Source organism: Tripterygium wilfordii, chromosome 6 (genome assembly GCF_013401445.1).
Source record: "Tripterygium wilfordii isolate XIE 37 chromosome 6, ASM1340144v1, whole genome shotgun sequence".
Taxonomy (NCBI): domain Eukaryota; kingdom Viridiplantae; phylum Streptophyta; class Magnoliopsida; order Celastrales; family Celastraceae; genus Tripterygium; species Tripterygium wilfordii.
Genome location: NC_052237.1, coordinates 6,752,296 through 6,772,210, shown reverse-complemented (window position 1 = coordinate 6,772,210; position 19,915 = coordinate 6,752,296). Strand labels below are relative to the sequence as shown.

At 35.8% G+C, this 19,915-nt stretch overlaps 3 protein-coding genes across 4 annotated transcripts; 1 reads left to right on the top strand and 2 right to left on the bottom strand.

Moving 5' to 3' along the window:
• The first annotated feature begins 1,030 nt into the window (after window positions 1–1,030).
• Window positions 1,031–3,377, top strand: LOC119999853 (NADPH-dependent alkenal/one oxidoreductase, chloroplastic). The gene is made up of 4 exons (XM_038847622.1): window positions 1,031–1,519; window positions 2,073–2,396; window positions 2,531–2,690; window positions 2,967–3,377. Exons 1-4 carry the CDS (start codon window positions 1,079–1,081, stop codon window positions 3,230–3,232), a joined length of 1,191 nt encoding a protein of 396 aa, XP_038703550.1. The 5' UTR covers window positions 1,031–1,078; the 3' UTR covers window positions 3,233–3,377.
• A 393-nt stretch (window positions 3,378–3,770) lies between these two features.
• Window positions 3,771–8,142, bottom strand: LOC119999310 (spermidine synthase). Its single transcript, XM_038846811.1, has 9 exons — window positions 7,767–8,142; window positions 6,734–6,810; window positions 6,503–6,625; window positions 5,537–5,641; window positions 5,248–5,320; window positions 5,093–5,164; window positions 4,813–5,008; window positions 4,263–4,389; window positions 3,771–4,100 (listed from the first exon to the last, which is right to left on the bottom strand). Exons 1-9 carry the CDS (start codon window positions 8,125–8,127, stop codon window positions 4,038–4,040), a joined length of 1,197 nt encoding a protein of 398 aa, XP_038702739.1. The 5' UTR covers window positions 8,128–8,142; the 3' UTR covers window positions 3,771–4,037.
• Window positions 8,143–14,256: 6,114 nt separating this feature from the next.
• Window positions 14,257–17,725, bottom strand: LOC120001112 (G-type lectin S-receptor-like serine/threonine-protein kinase At1g67520). Of its 2 annotated transcripts, XM_038849364.1 has the most exons (7): window positions 16,440–17,719; window positions 16,185–16,307; window positions 15,879–16,108; window positions 15,513–15,720; window positions 15,185–15,422; window positions 14,949–15,099; window positions 14,257–14,848 (listed from the first exon to the last, which is right to left on the bottom strand). In XM_038849364.1, the coding sequence occupies exons 1-7, from the start codon at window positions 17,614–17,616 to the stop codon at window positions 14,543–14,545; spliced, it is 2,433 nt and encodes an 810-aa protein (XP_038705292.1). In that variant the 5' UTR covers window positions 17,617–17,719; the 3' UTR covers window positions 14,257–14,542. The 2 variants fall into 2 exon arrangements, with proteins under 2 accessions (XP_038705292.1, XP_038705293.1); XM_038849365.1 differs by lacking the exon at window positions 14,257–14,848 and having other exon boundaries at window positions 14,948–15,082; window positions 16,440–17,725.
• Between the last annotated feature and the right edge of the window lie 2,190 nt (window positions 17,726–19,915).

Here is a 19,915-nt window from a genome sequence, read left to right as displayed (position 1 = left end):
TCTCTAACCCTACCATTCACCCTCACTGAATATTAAAGTCTTGAAAAGATTCATTCATTAAGTCAAATAAATATATGACCACTACTTTTATTTTGAAACCATTTTCTTGAGGTTTCTTTCTCACACTTTAAATTATAAGGGAAACTTAGGTAAAGTATTCATGTGAGAAGGATCGAATGAGTGTTTAGTACGGTTTATAAATGAATTGGGAATCTCTACAATTATTTAGGTTTTTTTTGGTAATCCCATTAATACTCTTGGATTGATAACTGTTTTTTAAAAATTGTTAAATTTGTAATATACGCAAAAGAAGTTAAAATTCCTAAATTGATTTTTTTAAAACATTATTATTTATATTTTTTTTTTTGTTTTTACAAAATAACCCCACAAATCACACGTCCAATAAAAATATGACTAGCATGCTTTGACCAATAAAGAATTCTAAACTTTAGTGTGCTACAAAACTAGGCAAGCCCTAAGGGCACCGCTCATGAATCAATATTTAATTTATTGACAATAAACAAATTTTGAAAGAAAAAAAAGCTTCTATTGAAAATATATAGTACATTTTGGTCATTGATAAATAGGTTGTGTTACAACTTAGTTACTACATTTCAAACGTTACATAATTGTTTCACATTCAGGTTTTTTTTTTATTAATTAGGTCAGTTAAAATGCTGAAATAGCATAAAAAATCAAAAAAGCTAACTGTGAAACTACCTAGTAAAATCAATGGTCAATTTGAAACGTTTGGAACGTTATGGATTGAGTTGTAAGTTGTAATACAATATATGTATCAGTGACCGAAAGTAACATTTATTCAAATTTTAGTTAAGACTTAAGATCATAATGTGCTTAAAAAAATGATTTTCTTGAGAAAAAAAATGAATCAGAAATCTCTGGAGGACGGGGGCTGTAGAATTGGTGGCCTATGGCTGTCCACGTGTCGATTACGAGCCCACTATACCAAAATTATTATCAAATCCAACAAAACACCACCTTACAGGCTGTGACAGTTTATAAAGCAGAGAAACTAGGGAGCTAAAATTGTGAAAGAGAGGCAGTTTAGCTTGGTTTAATGGAAGCCACTCTCACAGCAACCACAGCTTCTCACCTCATTACATCTCACACTCTCCCCTCCACATTCCCACCAAGAAAATTTTCCCTCACTTTCCTTGGAAACCAAAGGAAACCCATTTCAACTCTCAAGCAAACTTCTTCCTCCTCCTCCTCCTCCTCCTCCTCTCACAGTCCTCATCTCAGAGTCTCTGCAAATTCCCAAGCTGCCCCTGCCTCCTCCTCCACTGAGACATCCAAAGTGGCCTCCTTACCTTATGAGATGAAGGCATGGGTTTATGGAGAATATGGAGGTGTGGATGTGTTGAAGTTTGATTCTTCAGTTTCAGTCCCTCAAGTGAAAGAGGACCAGGTCTTGATTAAGGTTGTTGCTGCTGCGCTTAATCCTGTTGATGCCAAGAGAAGGCAGGGGAAGTTCAAAGCCACTGATTCTCCACTTCCGGTAATTCTCTTTTTAAATTTCTCCGTTGGGTCTGTTTGGATGCCAAGAAAGTTTTTAGTTTTTTTCTATTGGACATTGTTGTATCTGTCCTATGTGTTGAGAATTTAGGATTGATACATTCATTAACATTTGATGTTTCTATTGGTCTTCATGAGGTACAAATATAGTAGATTCTACAATATTAGGGATGTTACTGGGTAATATATAAGATGAATTAGTTCTCTTGACTTCAATGTCGTGATATATTATTGTTGATTATCTTACACTCATGGTTTTGCAATATCTGGAGATCCTTGTAACTATTATCCAAGTAGCTCTCTCTGCTAGAGTAACAAGTTTTTATAGAGAACCCATAAATCTGTGTATATTTATAATGGTCTGTCAGAATTTATAGTGAATTTGAAAGCAAGAAGAACAATAATTATGGTGCAATTTAGATGATGTAAGTTGATAATCATGAAAATGGGGGTGCTCTATTTGTTACTCAATTCTTCCTTTAGTGCTTGCTAGTAGCTGATTACTAATAGAAAGTTTGTTTTAATGTGGGGTATAGACGGTGCCGGGCTATGATGTTGCTGGAGTTGTGGTGAAAGTTGGAAGCCAAGTGAAGGATCTGAAGGAGGGGGATGAAGTCTATGGGGATATTAACGAAAAGGCTTTGGAAGGCCCTAAACAGTTTGGCTCTTTAGCGGAGTTCACCGCCGTGGAAGAGAAGTTGTTGGCGCTGAAGCCTAAGAATTTGGATTTTGTTCAGGCTGCCGGGCTTCCTCTAGCTATTGAAACAGCCTATGAAGGTCTTGAAAGGACTGGATTTTCTGCCGGCAAATCTATTCTAGTTTTGAATGGCTCTGGTGGAGTTGGAAGCTTGGTTATTCAGGTACATTACTCGTTTCCATCTGTAAATTCTATGCTGTGGCCGTCAATTGAGTTTTTGAATGCAACACTGGAACTTATTATGTATGAATCCTCTACTTTCTTTTCTTATGTCTTTTTGTTTCTTGGTTGGTGCAGCTAGCAAAACATGTATTTGGTGCTTCAAAAGTGGCGGCTACTTCAAGCACAGGAAAATTGGAGTTGTTGAAGAGCTTGGGTGCCGATTTGGCCATTGACTACACCAAGGAGAACTTTGAAGATTTGCCTGAGAAATTTGATGTGGTGTATGATGCTATTGGTAAAGTTCTTTCTCTCATCTCATCTTGGATAGCGCATAAACGTTTGTATTTCCTTTTCATGCATATTTGGACGGAAAGGATTTTGAGTACGGGAATTAGTTCATACAAAATTTTGAAAACAGGTGCTCATAGCTGCTAAAACCAGGGTTAGGCTTAGAATTAAAGTTTTCTTTCTCAAAGCTAGACCTTTTGTCAATAATCTTCTAGTTTTTCAGTTCACATGAAGACTGATTTTCGATAAAAACCTGAATATTTGACCTGTACATAACTAACAGGGCAATGCGATAGGGCAGTGAAGGCCATTAAAGACGGGGGCAGTGTCGTGGCTTTAACCGGTGCTGTCACGCCCCCTGGATTCAGATTTGTGGTCACTTCCAATGGAGATATCTTGAAGAAAATAAACCCATATTTGGAGAATGGGAAAATAAAGCCAGTCATCGATCCAAAGGGGCAGTTCCCATTTTCTCAGGTGCCTGAAGCTTTCTCTTACATTGAGACCAATCGAGCTACTGGAAAGGTAGTTATATATCCAATTCCTTGAGAAGATTGAACCGATGAACAAGGCCATCGTGTAATCTATCTGATAATTATTGAAACATTTAGAATTGTAGAACTGATGACATTTTTGGTAATACCAGATGTATGAGTATATGGCTTTTGTAGATGAAGTGTTGTTTCTTTTGTTATTCTCCCTCTTTTTTCAGATACTAATGGTGAATTTGAGTTCCTCTTTCAGAAGAGAGGATGGAAAATATTGCAATGCAAGCTTGACCAGAATTAGAGAGAACTAATTCCTTCTCATAGAATATGAAACTTTTTTTACTTTTAATGAAGGAATTGAGAGATTGTACTTAGAACACATGGTTACATATATTAGTGCTCCATTGTTTCAACAAACAGATAAGTTTCTCCCCAGAATATGAATGCAGATTCATCACTTCTGATGATGGACTAAATCTAAATGTTCATCAGTCTAGGTAAGCTGGAGAATTGAAAATCAAATCAATTCAACTCAACAAGGGCCCTCTTTGGTTGCACTTCCAGCCCCAGTTATGCATATGCTCAAATGATCAAATGAATATCTTTAAAAATATAGATAAAATTACTCATGGCCTCCGTAAACATTGTGAAAAACAGCAAGTTGAATAAACTAAAACCAAATATAGCTTCTGCGTTCGTAGTTTTTAAGTAGGGAAAAAATCCACAAGAAATTGCATCGACCTCATAAATTGAAATCAACGGCCATGCAAGCCATTTATGTTAGAAGTTTTAAGCAGTGGATTGACTATTGAGGACGGATACTCTACAACAGCCTCGACTCTGCTCCAACACTTCAAAATTTTAACTCATTTCTTCGCATCAATGACCCTCTTCGCAAAAGTAGGTAAGCAGAAAGCTGCTGAATGAATCTGAAATTAACAAAAAGAAGAATGTCACAAGAATACATGTAAAATAAAAGCGGGAAAAGGGAGTTTTAAGTGAAACATAATTAATTAATAATCATGTACAAGTGTCATATACAGTGTAATATGAGAGTGAAGAAGTGAAACCCAATTGGAGAAAAATGGCACCTCTGAGTTGTAAAATTTCAAGGGCTTTAATTTGTTGCAACTGTCAGTAGCATCTATAGGATTTACCGGATGCTTGAAATCGACCAGGGGTCCCTCGGTTGAGCAAAGCATAAAGCCAATCACCCCACTGAAACAAAATAAAAAGAAGAAAACTATTAGGGTAGGCAAATGTTCATGCATTTTGTTACCCAGGGCAACTCACCCATGCATACCCTAGGTACTAACTAGCTGCCTAGCATAGTAGCATACCCAAACATACATAACATCTACATGAAGTCAGGAACCAATCCCCGATGCAGACAAGGATTAGGAACTCAGGTCTTGTATTTCAAGTAGCTGACTTGGAACACAAAGAAACAAGGACAAACAAAATCCATAATTCTGCAAGGCACTTGAGAAGCGTTGAGGCTTCGGTGATCAGTATAAAGGCCAATCAACCTTTATAATGCAAAGTAAAAAGGGGTCTTCATTATCAGCCAAAGTAACACACTTGCTGAAATACAAACACAAGCAAACAAATTGATTCAGATGAAATAGTTCAAGAACATGCCTTGGGTATGTAGGGACCGTAGTCCATGCATAGTTCACAGAACCTTTGAAGACCTGGCGACAATTAGCTACAATGTCCTCGATGATGTGCATGTGAAGCCATATACTTTCAGCCTGAGTGCACACAACTCCTCCTGGACGAAGAGCCTTTGCCACCGACTCAAAAAAGGGCTTCTCAAATAGCTCTTGTGCAGGACCTGATCAAACATCAAAAAATTAAAATTCAGATTATATTCTCTAGGATCCCAGAGGAGACCTTACAGTTCCATAGACATTGTTACCTATGGGATCAGAAGAATCAACTATAACTGCATCATAAGTTCCTTCAGGAACGGCTTTCAGAAATGCAACCCCTGTGACATCAAAAGACGCACACTAAATTAGAGTAAATCTCAATGAGACGAAGAGGAAGATTAATAGCAGCAGCTGATCATACCATCACCAATATGAAGTGTTACACGAGGATCCTCATAGCCAACTGCTATTTGAGGAAAGAACTCCTTAGAAACCTAGGGAATGTAAACAGAATCCCAGCATTAGGAAATCTAAGATTCTTGAGGACAAATAAATAAGGACGCGCAACAGTACCTTATTGAATCAAGAAGACAATTCATGTCAGTGTAAAAAGAGCAAACAGCTGCAGACTTTAGACTCAGAATATAAACATAGACATGTATATCCAATCAACCGGCTTGAAAAACCATGATTATTAGTTTATTACTCACATCAACAACCATCTTATCAATTTCGCAAATATCGATATGTTCAACAGAAACATGGCGAGACACTTCGCGCAAAACCCCGCCATCACCTCCGCCAATAACCAAAACCTGCAAGACAAACAACACGAGTTTTAAGTCAACATGGTGAGAACAAAAGCCACGTTAAGAATGACAAACAAATCATGCCACGTAACAGGTCCAGGTTAGTATAATAAAAAAAAACAAACTTCATCTCTAGACAAAGGGTTGCCACTTAGTTACTTGTAAGTTGCAACATTTAGAGATTCTCCCTTTTCATTCCATCATTCTTCTGGTCTGTTAATTTCTACTCCAAATTTTGAGGATTCCGAAGTTGAAATTTTTTATCTCGAGTAGATTAGTGTCATCCTACCTAATGCAGTAATTCTGCGTATTTTTCATTTCATGAACAATACTCTAAAGATGGAAAAAAAAAATGAGGAGAAAGGAAATAATAGGTGCATGTTGCAAGGCCACAAGAAAATAATTGCATCCACAACAAAAATAATGTCTTACCATAAACTGAGAAGCACATCCCCTATTTACTTATATAAGTAGGCATAACATGCATGGTCCAGTTTCATCAATGAGACTTATTGAGACATATCAAAAATCTGAGCCACTGAGGCAATGGTACAATGTCTATGCAAACTATATGATGCTCTATCCAGTATTTTGAAGTTGCTCATGATATTCTAACTAACAAAGAAAGACTCGCATCTAAAGAGCAATCTATGATTTTAACCAGTTGAAAAGGACAGCTGGTTTAAGTAGTCAAGCTCCTTGCCACCTGGCCCAAGGGCAGGGATTCCTTGCCACCTGGCCCAAGGGCAGGGACTCCTTGCCACCTGGCCCAAGGGCAGGGACTCCTTGCCACCTGGCCCAAGGCAGGGACTCCTTTTCCTGCCCTGTTGAACAGTCAAAAAAATTTTTGGGAGAAGCAATAGAGACCTTTTTTGGGCTAGGAATTGAGCAAAGTGGAAGATGTGTGATCATTTCTTGGTATGCACATTCATCCCTCTCTGTGAGCTGGATCACTCCATCCAAAACAAGAACCTTCCCGTATGTTGAAGACTGTAAAATGATACCACAGTACATAGTTAGTATCTGACACTGAAACCATGTGAGTATCAAAAACATGCCAAGAGACAAAAAAAAATAGACATTCAAAAGCTATGACACCTGGAAAACCATGACATCTTGGTAATCAGACTTTCCGCGAAATAAGATCTTCTCTACCTTCAAGGAGTGTGCCTCGCCTACATAATTTCAGACACGAAAGAACTACAATTTAATAAACTCTAATGTAATATAGCAGTCTATGCTTCATGGATAACCTCTGTAAAGAAGCCCAAGTCACGAGAATTAATCTAACAATGAATAGGCGATTGCTGTCAGGATAAGCAGCATATAGAAGATATATGCATGATAATTTATGGACAAATGACCTTCCTCTCTAAATTTGCAATATTATATATTATCTAAACCCTGAACCAACTAAGTAGCTTGGAATGTTGGGAGTTTAAATTTCAAAAGCAATGCATCTACTGATTACTATAAAACAGAACATTTCAGAAAAGAACCACACAGTTAAAATTATACAATTATACATCTACCATCTATTGCATAAGTTGGAATCAAACCAAGACAGAAGTTAAATAACTAGCAGATACAAGGACGGCAGGCAGCACGAACGCACAAACACATGCCACTAGCATCAATCAAATAATGGATGTCCTCACATCAAGTTATATACTTTAGAATTGTCTAGCTGATATAAACTAACACATCAAAAAATGGAAGTGACGTACTCATAAAAAAAATAGAAGAAAAAATTATGCACAAAAAAATAATAAGCAAGAGCAGCAAGACACTAATCAACATAAACAAACGCATTATACATACGAGACACTATCACAAAATACAAAAGAGGATGCCAATAGCTAATTCAAACCAGCACAATCAAGCTTAATCTATATCCAACAATACTAACAAGCTTGCAAAGGCACTTGTTCCAAATAATACAAGCACCCTCTCTACACGGTTGAAAATTGGATCAAAAGGAAGCTTCTTCAGAACTTCCCATGTGAACAACTACACAATATTCATGAATCGGAATAGGTTATTAAACACAAACACTTTCTCTGTTTTTTCTCTTAAAATTTCTCAGCACCCAAGAAGCCAAAAAATAAGATTGAACATACGAAAAGCATACCAGGCCACATTGGGCTAATCTCAGAGAACCACCCAGGAATAACAGATGAGATAGAATCCGGTAGCTCCTCGTTGTTCTCAGTCTCCATGGACAAAGTATTGACAGGGACCCCATTTTCTTCATCTTCTCTTGGTCTCTTCACCGGCAAATCAGTAGCCAGAGCACCACCCTCTTGTGCCATAATCACGCCCACCGACACACACTCGCTGTATCTCAAAATACCAAAAACCCCAGAAGACGGAAGAGTAGAAGACCTATCAAAGCGAGACCACACAATCTTGGTCTTTTGCCTTTTATAATAGATAAAACGAATAATAGGAAAGAACCAAAACACTCTTAAGGCCGCGTTTGGGTTTTCCATGGAACTCTCAGTTTCTTTCACAGCAAAAGAGTGGGTGCACCAAACAAGGAATGTAGATTTTTTATTATTATTGTTTAAATAAAAAGGTGGAGTTCAAAATGATAAGGTGCTCAATTAGGGTTGGGGATTTTGGGATGAGAAATTGGGAATCCCCTTGCCCTTCTCCTTTTTTTAAAGCTGTTTTTTGTCAGTCTAAAGTATTAGAATATCTAAGTTCCATGGTGGGACTTGAGAAGCAATACCTGGAAGAAATCACAAGAACATATATTCATAAGTATAGGCTAGAGTGGATATGTATAGCAACACCCTACCCTTAATTATGTGACATTCTACAAAATTGGCATTGGAAATACTGAAAAATATTGTGATTAGATTTAACAACAAAGAATGTGATGTCTAAGGTCTCCATGGATTTTTCATGTGTTTGTCCAACCGATTTTTGAAATTTATAAATTATTGCGTAGATCTAATGATTTATTCAAAACGCACCCAAACAATAATAAGTATTGGTTCTATCATTAAAGAAGGAAAAAAAATCTTCAAGGCGTATAATTGGACATATCCTACCTAGTACATTTGATTTACAAAATTGGATCCTACGAACAACTTGCAAGAAATTTTTAAGCTAAAAGATAAAAATAACATGCATTGAGAACCTTGTGACAAATCCATGGCATTTTTGAAATAAAATCTATCTATCTATCTATCTATACAATGTGGAAACTTAGAGAAACTTTTAGAGCAATATCATGCATCCTTAATATCATTTTCAACTTATTATAAATTGACATGCGGTATTTTTAGTTTTAATTGTAATAGGATTTGAAGAGTAGGATAATGACAATGATTTCAATAGATGATACACACCAAATTAAACTCAATTAATTGAAAACATTTGGTGAAAAGTCATGTTATAAAAAAAATTGAGAAAAAAAGGTAATTCATTTCACCTAATATACTTACATCTAATCTAATTTCACCTAATATACTTACATTTAATCCCTTATATCTATTTTCCTTTAAATAGATGGAAATTTATGGCATACATTTGTCTTAAAACACATACACCACACATATGATTTCTATAAAAGGGTAGCTTGATCACCATATTTGCACCTTATCTTTTCACAGATATTACTCAACAAGAATCCATAGAATTATAGTAAAAAATTTTAAAAAAAAAGGTTATAGACACCAAAATATATTCATTAACCCATAAAGAGAGAGAATATGAGGCATGTAGGCACTCAAGTCATCATAAAGATGAAATACAATTAAGAGACTAAAAAAGAAAAACACAAACACCAACCAAAATTGGTCGTCATCAGACACTCCCGAATGACATCGTTTTTCATTGGATATTGTCAAAAACCGATCAACACTGAGTTACATCGAACTTCGTTGGATTAAACAAACATCAACAAAACATATAGGAGTTTCTTTTTTATTTTTTTTGTTAAAAATTTATGTGGGGCCCACGTTAATCATGATAAGGTTGAAGATGGATGTTTACAAGTTTATATTTTACTGAAAAAAAAAATTGATTATTATTACTGACATACTTTGTGTGGTCCGAACAAAAGTAAAACAAATATCAGTGGATCTGTGGATGTGATTGCTTTTAGAAAGCAATCTTAGCCTCTCCACGTGAACAACGAGTATGTACTTTTGGACTCACATGCACGTGCACTCCGGGTACGCATAATAATGGAAATTCTAGTACCTCTCTGTTCCTAATCAATCATAAAGGAAACCCTAATGCTATGTTTGGTTGGTTGGCCAATTCCGGCCGGAATGAGAATGGTGAATTCCTATTCCTATGCGGTTCCGACGTTTGGTATCAATAAAAAAGCAGGAATGGAATGATGAATTCCTTTGATATTAGGAATTGTAGATTCTGGGGTTGAACTTCGGAATTGTGAATTCCGGTTGGAATGGAATACACATTCTATGTAAAAAGACAAGAATGACCCTTGGATAGAAAGAATATTGGATTTAACTTATCGACTTTGAGGATATGCTACACATAATCAGTTCAATGTATTGACTTTGAGGATTAAATACATCTACACATACTAATTACTAATACAAATATCCAACAATCAAATGCAGTTAATTAACAAAGAGGTCGGCCATACGCAGTACTTGTGTATTTGGGGGATGGCCTGTATATATGTCTAGTGCACCAAATAAATTTTGCAAAAATTATAAATGTGTAATATTTAACATAACAAATCCAAAGATATTTTTTGTTCAAAACAAAAATTAAATTCTTTGTGATTATTCTCATTCAAGCATTATTCTCAAAATTATCATTGAAACATAATAAATCATAAGGGACAATATAGTCTTTTATTAATTATTCTCATTCATATTCCTATCACAATTCATTCACCAACCAAACATTGGAATCCAAAGAATTCCCATTCTTGTTACCCTTTCCATTCCTATTCCCGTTCCCGTTCTCATTCCCATTCCCACGACTAACCAAACATAATGTAATTATGACTTCATTGAACATCGACCCCACAAATTTGAGCTTTTCTTGAGTCTCTCTTCCAAATTTTGGTGTTTATTTGTTAGGGGGCGGTAATTGCACCCCATTTTTTGATAACATATACGTGACACAATACAATCACTAGATCTAGTTAGTATTCATAGGATATAATCACATTTATAAAAAAAAAATCAGTAATTATCTCTTGATTGCTTCTGTTCACGAAAGCATTGCTTGTCGGGACTATAAACTAGGCCCAAACAGCTCCTGAATCTGACTCTACACCGTCTTTGCATGCTCTCATATCATAAAAATGAATAGTCACGATTCCATCAAGTATTCTCTCCATCTAGACCCCTCTCACCTCCCCAAACACCACCAATCCCCTCCTCACCGTTGGGGTATATGGGTCGGAACTCCTGAGCTCTAGGCTCTAAACTCCCCATGATTGTGAAGCGAATAATATTGGTTTCTTCCATGGCAGTTTTAGACAATGAACAAAAGACAGTGTAGTTCCCGTGGTGCATATAATTTTCTCTCTAGGTTGTCTAACTTTTTCTGTTTGTGGCTTGTTTATCAAAAAGAAAATGGGGTGTCAAAACCAAAAAATGGGGACGAATACTGTCAAGTTGTCCAAATTAAGATCTTACATAAGATTGATGGAAAGCCTAGGGACGGAATCAGTGTCAGGCATTAGGGGGAGCGAAATCTAATGTGGGGTCCGGGGGTAGCACTCCCAGAAATTTTGTTTGGTTATATATATATATATCATAAAAACCATATCCATAAATCAGGAAAGCATTAACAAAACAAAGAGAAAATTTAAAGGGGAAGGAAATAAGTACAAAAGAGGAAGTAATTTGTGAATTGAGCTAGTTTTTGTCTTTTTGAATGTCAAATGTAATTGAGCTATTTTTTTTAATATTAGTTAGTGGGCTTGTAACAGTTGTGGGCTGTTAGAGTTAATGCTTGATCTGTTACCGTGTGAGTTGTGGGCTGTTAACTTGGTCTGTTAGAGTTAGTGGGCTGCTAGAATTGTGGGCCATGTATTGATATTAGTTTTTTTTTTTTTCTTTTTGTCTGGATATTAGTTAGTTCATGTGTGTTTCGGTCCACCAAATCAAATTAAGGGGGAACAGAGTCTCTTATCTAATTATTTTTAATATATATGTACATATATTGGTCCTTTTATTTTATTTTATTTTTTTAAGGGTGGTAGCCGTCCCCCCTTAGTTACACATGGTTCCGCTCATGGGAAGAACAGCAAGATTGAATCGTAAAATAGTAAGATTTTACAAATTTTAAAAAATAAATATGAAATAATACAATAATTTATTTCAATACAAAAGTAACATAATATAATATTGTATATATATGTAATAAAAAATAAAATATATGATTATTATTTACTATAGATATTTTAATATGGCACAAAACTTTAATAATTTTCTAACACCTCAAAAAAAGTTTGAAAAGTAAAATACAAAATTTAAATAATAATACTTATGTTGCAAGTTTGAACTTGTATTTTATAATTTCAATTTTAGATAAATTTTGCATCAAGATTGTCCTCACTTCTAACATTATCCTTTTCACTATTTCCATCAATATCTTTATTAATATAGTCATTAAAATCAATATCATCAAATTATAAGCATGAATACAGCCCCATTTTGTTTATGCATAAATAATTATACTGTCCTTCAAATTATATATATATATATATATATACACACATATAATGCGTAAAGATAAAATGTATATGGAGGAAGCACTATTGAAGCCAAGAGATTATTTACTTATTTATTTATTTTTTACTTGAAGAGCAATCTTGTATTGGAATACGTGTTTTGTTGATGTGAATGCATTGGGAGACATGTTTTGCTGATGTGGTTATATTAGGATTTTATATTTTGATGTAGTTTTGTTGGGGACAACATGGAGACATGGAATATTGTTGCCCTCCATGTTGAGTGGGAAGAAATAATGTATATGAATTTATGTTTTGCTAATGTGATTGTATTGAGATACGTGGTTGGTTTGATTTTTTTGTATAAATTAGAGGTGAAATTTTTATTGGCTCAACAAAAATGTGCTATTGCATTTGCCCTAAGGATCTAGAATGCAACTTCCTTTTCTCAAAAAAAAAAAAAAAAATAGAATGCATCCTCCTTTGGCGCATCCATGCACATTTACTTACACCAACAAATCTCACAATTAGTTACTTGTATTGGAAAAAGAATAGTGCACCCCTTTCGGACACCATCAATGTAACTACAAAAAATATTCTGAGGCTTTTCTTAATGAAACGGGTCTCTTTGCTGGGCCTCTTGCTTTTCTAAAAGAACTGATTTTCTGACACTAAGTTGAAAATATGGATTTAAAATCTAACCCACACACTTGGACAAATTGGGCCAAAGCCATGGTTGAAAGCCCAACTTTACTCATGTTTACAATGTTTTTCATTGAGGTTTTGATAACTCAAGTTCAATGCAATAAATGGTGCATTAATGAACCCGAAAGATTTAACAATGATAAGCAACTTTATGAATGTTTTGACCTTAAGAACACTAGCTTGAGAAATTAGGGGTGTACATCGGGTGGGTTCTAGGTTATCGGATTGGGTCTGACCCGATCCGAATGATTTTTTAGAGGTGAGGATCCGATCTGGTAACCTTGCTAAGAATTATCGGGTAATTGGGTTTCGGGTCGTTCGAGACTAAAAATCTCATATTGATCTGACATAACTCAACCAATTATTTATAAGTAAAATTCAATTGTAGATGCGTTTTCTAAGTTTAAATTCTCATGGCGACGACCCATAAGAATAAATCCGTGTGAGGCTGTAGCTTAGAGTGAACAGTATCTTCCGTATTTGGACTGAGAATTTCAACAATATGGGCAGAATAACATAATTTTTCAAGGCTGTTAAGTTCTTTTTCTTGGTCTTCAGTTTCTGTGTATTTAATTACCCCAACGGTTTCGTCGGTATCATTCACCATTTCAAGTGGTGGACAAAAGAATGTAAAGACAAAAGAGACCAATATTAACAAACCATGGTCCCTATGTGCTCCAACTTTTTCTTAATAAGATATTTATAGTGGCAACTGCTTTCATGTTTCGGGCCTCCAAACAATGATTGGGCCACTTTCCATTCTCTACATAGCAGCGGTCAGCAGAGACACTCATAGGGTCCATTGGGCCTCACTAAACGATCTTCTGTTCCTAATTTTTTGCGGCTCAGCCCAGAGTTTCATACAAGATTCTTGGTCATCACTCATCACAGTTCATTCACATTTCTAGATTGCTCTTCCCTTAATTGTTGTAACTTGACAAAGACAATAACTTTGGAACACAAGCTGTTTTGATTTTTCACTCATTGCGGGTAGATAATGCAGGCCAAAAACCCCTCAACCGGATGAGGTGGTTAAGACATATACCCAAATTCGAGTTCCTTCTCCCACTTACCTAAAAAAAAAAGGGGTAGATAATGCAAATTCGTAGCATAAAATCATAAAACCTCTAACAAATCATATGTTAGTAATTTGATAATTTCCAATCTAATAAAAGTAAAATCTAAAATTCAAAACCAATATAGTTATAACTTGTAACTATCAAAGCATAGCATGGAATAGGTCATAAAGATGGCAACATAAACATAAATGTATTATTTGCTTGATCTGAGTTTTTGGATCTTTCCTCTCTTCTGTTCTGGAAAATCCCTAGAGACTGCTCCGGTTGGAGATTTAACAATTGGGACTAAACTCTAACTCCTCCTCCACTTCTAATCCCCACAAATCAGATTAACAAAACAGTTTGCACAAAACTGATAAATACCATATTAACAAGCATAAGGCCATAAGGAAATAGCTTTAATTTCCTTTACCAGGAATCACTCAAGCTAGAAATTCATAGCTGCTAGCGACCGTAAATTCCTGAAAACGAAACTGTATTCAGAGATTGCTCTTGTCTTCTCCTGCTTGAAGCAGCGCCTACCAAATTCAGAAGAGCAGAAAATCCAGGTTGTTTCGGCGTTGGTAAGATTTCTTCTTTGTTGCTAAGGAATGAAACCACATCAGACATGGTTGGCCTGTCATCTGCATTTTCTTGACTACACAGTAGTCCTATTTGAATGCACAATGAAACTTCACTTTCTGAGCTCGATTCAGCCAACCCTGGATGCAACAATTCCATGAATCTCCCATCCTTCCAAACCTCCCAGGCCTGTAACGATCAGTCCACATTGTAACTTTAGAATGAAGACATAAAGAGTATAAATAACAAACTAAATTCGGAGCTCAAAACGAGTCTGTTTTCCACTCACATAACCTAGCAAGTTGAGATTGCTATCAGGGTCATTAAAGGCTGTGTTTCTTCTTCCACTCACTATCTCCAGTAAAATGACTCCAAAGCTGAATACATCAGATTTTGTCGAGAAAAGGCCATGGAGTGCATACTCTGGAGACATATAACCACTGATTCCAGCATTTGAAAAAAGAATAATGGTTAAAGAGAAAGTGACAATGGTTATATTAATGCTTCGGGTTGGGAGTCACTTACTATGTTCCGACTATCCTTGATGTTTTCGTTCCTGACTGATTGTCAAGGCAGATTCTAGCCATTCCAAAATCCGATATTTTCGGGTTCATATAAGCATCCAGTAGTATGTTGCTGGTTTTCAGGTCCCGATGAATAATTTTCAATCGAGAGTATTTATGAAGATAAAGAAGGCCTTGAGCAATCCCTTCCACAATGTGCAGTCGCTGACTCCAATCTAGCAGGTGTTGCTTTGATGGATCTGCATTAGTTTCTTACTCAATCAATTATGTAAAATCTACATTAACAAAAGGAGAATAAAAGGTATTCACACAAGGCAAGGGATACAAACCAAAAATGAAGGAATCCATGCTTTTGTTTGGCATGTACTCATAGATTAAAATCTTTTCTTCTCCTCGAACACTATATCCTATTAGGTTAACAAGATTCCTGTGCTGAAGCTTCGAAATTAATTGCACCTCACTCTTGAACTCCTCCAGCCCTTGTCCCGAGTATTTAGAAAGCCTTTTGACTGCAATTTCATGTCCTAATAACATGCCCTGCAACAATGAGAGCAAATGCTAATTATTCCTCGTAATCATTCAATGAAAAGTACTTACACAAATACTATATTATCTCAGTGGCCTTATAAATTGCATGGTTTCTATTCTTATTCATAGAAGAAAATCCTATCAGTGGAAAACAACACACATGATACCTTATATACTGCTCCAAAACCACCCTCTCCAAGCTTATTTTGGTAAGAGAACTGATTAGTGGCAGCTTTAATTCTTGAGAAGCTGAACTCTGGTAAGTCATGATCATGAACATCCTTCGCGCCAAATTCATTTAGGTTGTTAGCATCAAGAGTAGCCTCTGTATGATCCTGTGATTTCCAAGGAAACCATTGGAAATTTTCTTTCTTTCTTCTTAGAAATCCATACATTCCTGTCACAGATAACTCAACTTCAATTTTCCAGAAACAATAAAGTATAGTCATCAATATGTGGCTTAGACAGAGTACCTAAACACTTGCGCTTTCTCCTTTGGACATAATACAACCAGAACATCAAACAGAACACTGTGGAGGAAACAACTGCCACTGGGACTATAATTGCCACCAAGAGCTTCCTCTTCCTTCCATTGTCTATGTTCCCAACAAAGAAAAAAAATGTAGTATGTGTATTTTTATTGGAACAAACAAACCAGAAACAATGATAGAGTACCATATCATCAAAAAACAGCAACAAAACGTAAGTTTTGGCTTTTGGTATTATACCTGATGTCTGAGAAGCATTTTCACGAACATAAACAGAGTTATTTCCAGCATTCATTTTGCTGACAAGATCATTCATATCTCCATAGTAGAATTCACAAGAACCTCCATCATCAACTGAAGAATATGCCGTGCATGAACAATTATTCTTGCATATCAGCTCACAATCTCCATAACCAACAGTGGCAGAAACTGTGGCAATGGACGAAATTTGCGTTACCCCCCTGTGCTCAAAGAACCCATCTCCAGCATCACACATACTTGGCCTTGGTATCAAACATCCCTGGCTATTGATTCCCAAGGAGTTACTTATATCACACGGTGAATGAATCTCCCTTGTTATTCCCTCCTGCAACTTCCTGTACTCGATTATATACCCATTTGAGTCCAGAGCAAACCATGCCGAAAAGTTATCTCCCATATTATTGAAGGTAAGATAATCCTCTTGGGGATTAGATACCAAGCTGAAATTGAACCCCTCTGATGAATTCTGAAAGAAGAATCTGAAACTACTGCCATCCCATAGACCAACCGGTTGATAAACATCACTAGCTCTTCTCCAGACATTGAAAAGTGACTTATTAAACCTGTCCAAGCCAAAAGCATAGGTTCCACTGCTTGGTACCGATGGACTTGACCATGACAGAAGAAACCAGGACTTCTTATTATTTGGGTCTGAGTTTGAATGGCCAATTTTCATCCCAGGGAGGTAAGTGTCTGTTGGGTAGTCAAAGCTCTGCCAGATAATCTTGCCATTATCATCTCCATCAAGTAGGACCAGATTTCCTGTATCTAGAATTTTTGCTATGGTGTTGTTGGTTTTTGAAAGTGATCCAGAGTTTATGATCCAATTTGCAGAGGATTCGTCCGCTATCACCAAGTTCCCGTCTCGCCTTATAGAGAGATAATCTGATGAATCCAAGATGTGATTGTCTCTGTTGGCAACCCAGACTGGTTTCCTCTCTTTGTCGTCCTTGAACCATACTCCCAAGTACTGATTTTCCCAGCCAGTGAAGCTGAAGAAACCCAACACAAAAACCTCACCTGCTGAAACCAACGTTTGGTTGTAGTACAAGGTTTCTCCAGATCTGAGGCTGTCTTTTGCATGAATTGATGGTTGGATAAATAAACAGGAGAAGAAAACAGAAACCCAGACTTTTGTGTCTCTTTGTGAACTCATTTTGAAGGCTAATCATTCATTCCTTCCCTCATTTCAAACAGCAACTTTTTATCATTCCCTGAGCTAGTTGCAAAAAGAAATTACACCATAACACGCCATTGAATCACGATTTTATTATCTTTTGTTCAAACATAGACTAATACTTTTAAATAGTTTTTTGACTGACCCAGGAAGGCAGGAAGAGACGAACATTTTAATTTGTCAAAGGTGATGTTTGAAGCTACTACATTCTACATAAAAACTTTTTCCTTTTTAAACCTTATCAAAGTATCTCTTTCTCAAGACTCAAGAGTTTGAAACTTCTCTTAGCCTCTTATACATTAGAAGATGTTTACACACATATATGAGAATTCTCCTATGAGATCTTAAAATAAGGTCTCGATTTTTGGGGTTCAAAATTTTTTTAAAAAATTTTGAAAAAAAAATATATTTGTATTTTGATCGGTCTTGCAATCTCCCATGCAAATACACTAAGAAGTTTAAATAGTTAACTTAATCATCTTAACCAACATATTTTTCCTTCATTAACAAATTTATGATATATATATATATAAAATTTATTAACGCAAATTAATTATTTTTATTTTCAACTTTCAAACCAAATTTTGTCTAAAAAAACCGAAACCGAAAAAAATTCTTAAACCGAAACCAAAAAAAAAAAAAACGAATTAAAAATTTTGGTATATTTTGGTTTCAATTTAATTTTGAACACCCCTACTTCTAATCTCCACAAATCATATTAACAAAAGAGTTTGTAGAAATTTTGTGCGTACAACTCAATAGTCTGGATAAATGAGATACTAGCTACTAGGCCTGAAATCCTATCATAACTGAACTAACTTGAACTGATAGACATCACCAGTGCGTGTATATTAACAACTCCCAACTTCAATGCCCTCACTAAAAACTTAAGCGAATGCTTATAAATACCATAATAACAAGGCATAAAGCCATAGGGAAATATTTGAAAAGCAACAAAGCTTTAATGTCCGTCCTTATAACATGATAGTAAAATTTGCACAAAAATATCTAACTAACTTTACAAAAAATATCTAACAATTGCACGCTTCATTTTTCACGTTCACAAGTGTTAAAACTCAACTTTAAACAATGGGTTGGAAAAAAAAATAGAAAAATGGAAGAAAAAATAATAACAAGTATTATCACAAACTATAAAATATTTTAATAACCTAAATTAATATATAATAAAGGATTACATTCTTTAGTCATGGGACATAATAACAATACTTTTCTTATTAGGGAAAAGTGTTAAAATGGCCCTCAGAGTTTCACAAACGGATCGATTAAACCTCTAAACTTTTTTTTAGGCTATTTGAGCCCTTCAATTTACAATTTTGGTGTCCGTTAGCCCTTACGACAAATATTAGAGCCCATTGAATTTCTCTTAAAAAATCAAAATCACATATGGATGAACCCTAAAAAACAAAGCAAGGAGGAGATGAAGAGTGAGGCAGCAGCTTAGCCTGGGTCTCTTAATATTGGCACAAGGTTTTCTCCTTTGGGTGCGGATGAGGAATTGGAGCTTGGACATGTTTACCTAATGTTCCCAATGAAGAGAGTCAGTTCTGTTGTCTCTGCCGTCGATATGGATGGGTATTTCATGGCTGCTAATGCTACTGCTAAGCGGATATCGAGTGGGAAAGTGAGAGTTTTACCGGACTCTGCAAATGGGTGCAGCTATGATGTTCGAGAAAAGTCCCAAGAGAGGAGTGAATCCAGATTGAGCCTTGAGGGGGTGGAAGAGTTTCAGTACAGATTAGCTTCTTGTAGATCAAGGAAGCCTGCTTTTGGTCACTGTAAAATTATTCTTCTAAATGGACTAGATAAGGAATGTGACTGTAAGAGAAGGGCCGGAGAAGATGATGATGAACATTATTTGCACCATGTTTTTTACTAAATACACCTCATTAACCTTTTAAAAACACATTAGAGTGGGGTGTACTTAGTAAAAAATGGGGTGTAAATAATGTTCATCGAAGATGATTCCTCTTTCCAATTTTTTTAATTATTAATTATTTGATTTTTTAAAATTATAAATTGAAAATACCACGTGTCATAATCTAAATGGTCAATGCTACATTATTTCCACGTCAGATAATGTCAAAAGACAAATAAAATGCCACATCATACACTTAACGACAAAAAGTTGACACAACTACACAAGCATTTTTTAACAGAAGTTTGTCATAAGGGCTAATGTACACCAAAATTATAAGTTGAAGAGCTCAAATGGCACAAAAAAAAGTTCAAGGGCTCAATCAACCCGTTTATAAAAGTT

Bases quoted from the DNA above. Each gene is read 5' to 3' on its own strand.
- LOC119999853 (XM_038847622.1), top strand. From the start codon at position 1,079: ATGGAAGCCACTCTCACAGCAACCACAGCTTCTCACCTCATTACATCT. The intron at 1,520-2,072 runs GTAATTCTCTTT...TGTGGGGTATAG, and splicing joins CCACTGATTCTCCACTTCCG to ACGGTGCCGGGCTATGATGT. The intron at 2,397-2,530 runs GTACATTACTCG...TGGTTGGTGCAG, and splicing joins TTGGAAGCTTGGTTATTCAG to CTAGCAAAACATGTATTTGG.
- LOC119999310 (XM_038846811.1), bottom strand. From the start codon at position 8,127: ATGGAAAACCCAAACGCGGCCTTAAGAGTGTTTTGGTTCTTTCCTATT. The intron at 6,811-7,766 runs GTATGCTTTTCG...GAAATTATGTAG, and splicing joins GATTAGCCCAATGTGGCCTG to GCGAGGCACACTCCTTGAAG. The intron at 5,321-5,536 runs GTGAGTAATAAA...TACATTCCCTAG, and splicing joins TTGATAAGATGGTTGTTGAT to GTTTCTAAGGAGTTCTTTCC.
- LOC120001112 (XM_038849364.1), bottom strand. From the start codon at position 17,616: ATGAGTTCACAAAGAGACACAAAAGTCTGGGTTTCTGTTTTCTTCTCC. The intron at 15,100-15,184 runs GTAAGTGACTCC...TGCTGGAATCAG, and splicing joins TCAAGGATAGTCGGAACATA to TGGTTATATGTCTCCAGAGT. The intron at 14,849-14,948 runs GTGAGTGGAAAA...TGATCGTTACAG, and splicing joins ATCTCAACTTGCTAGGTTAT to GCCTGGGAGGTTTGGAAGGA.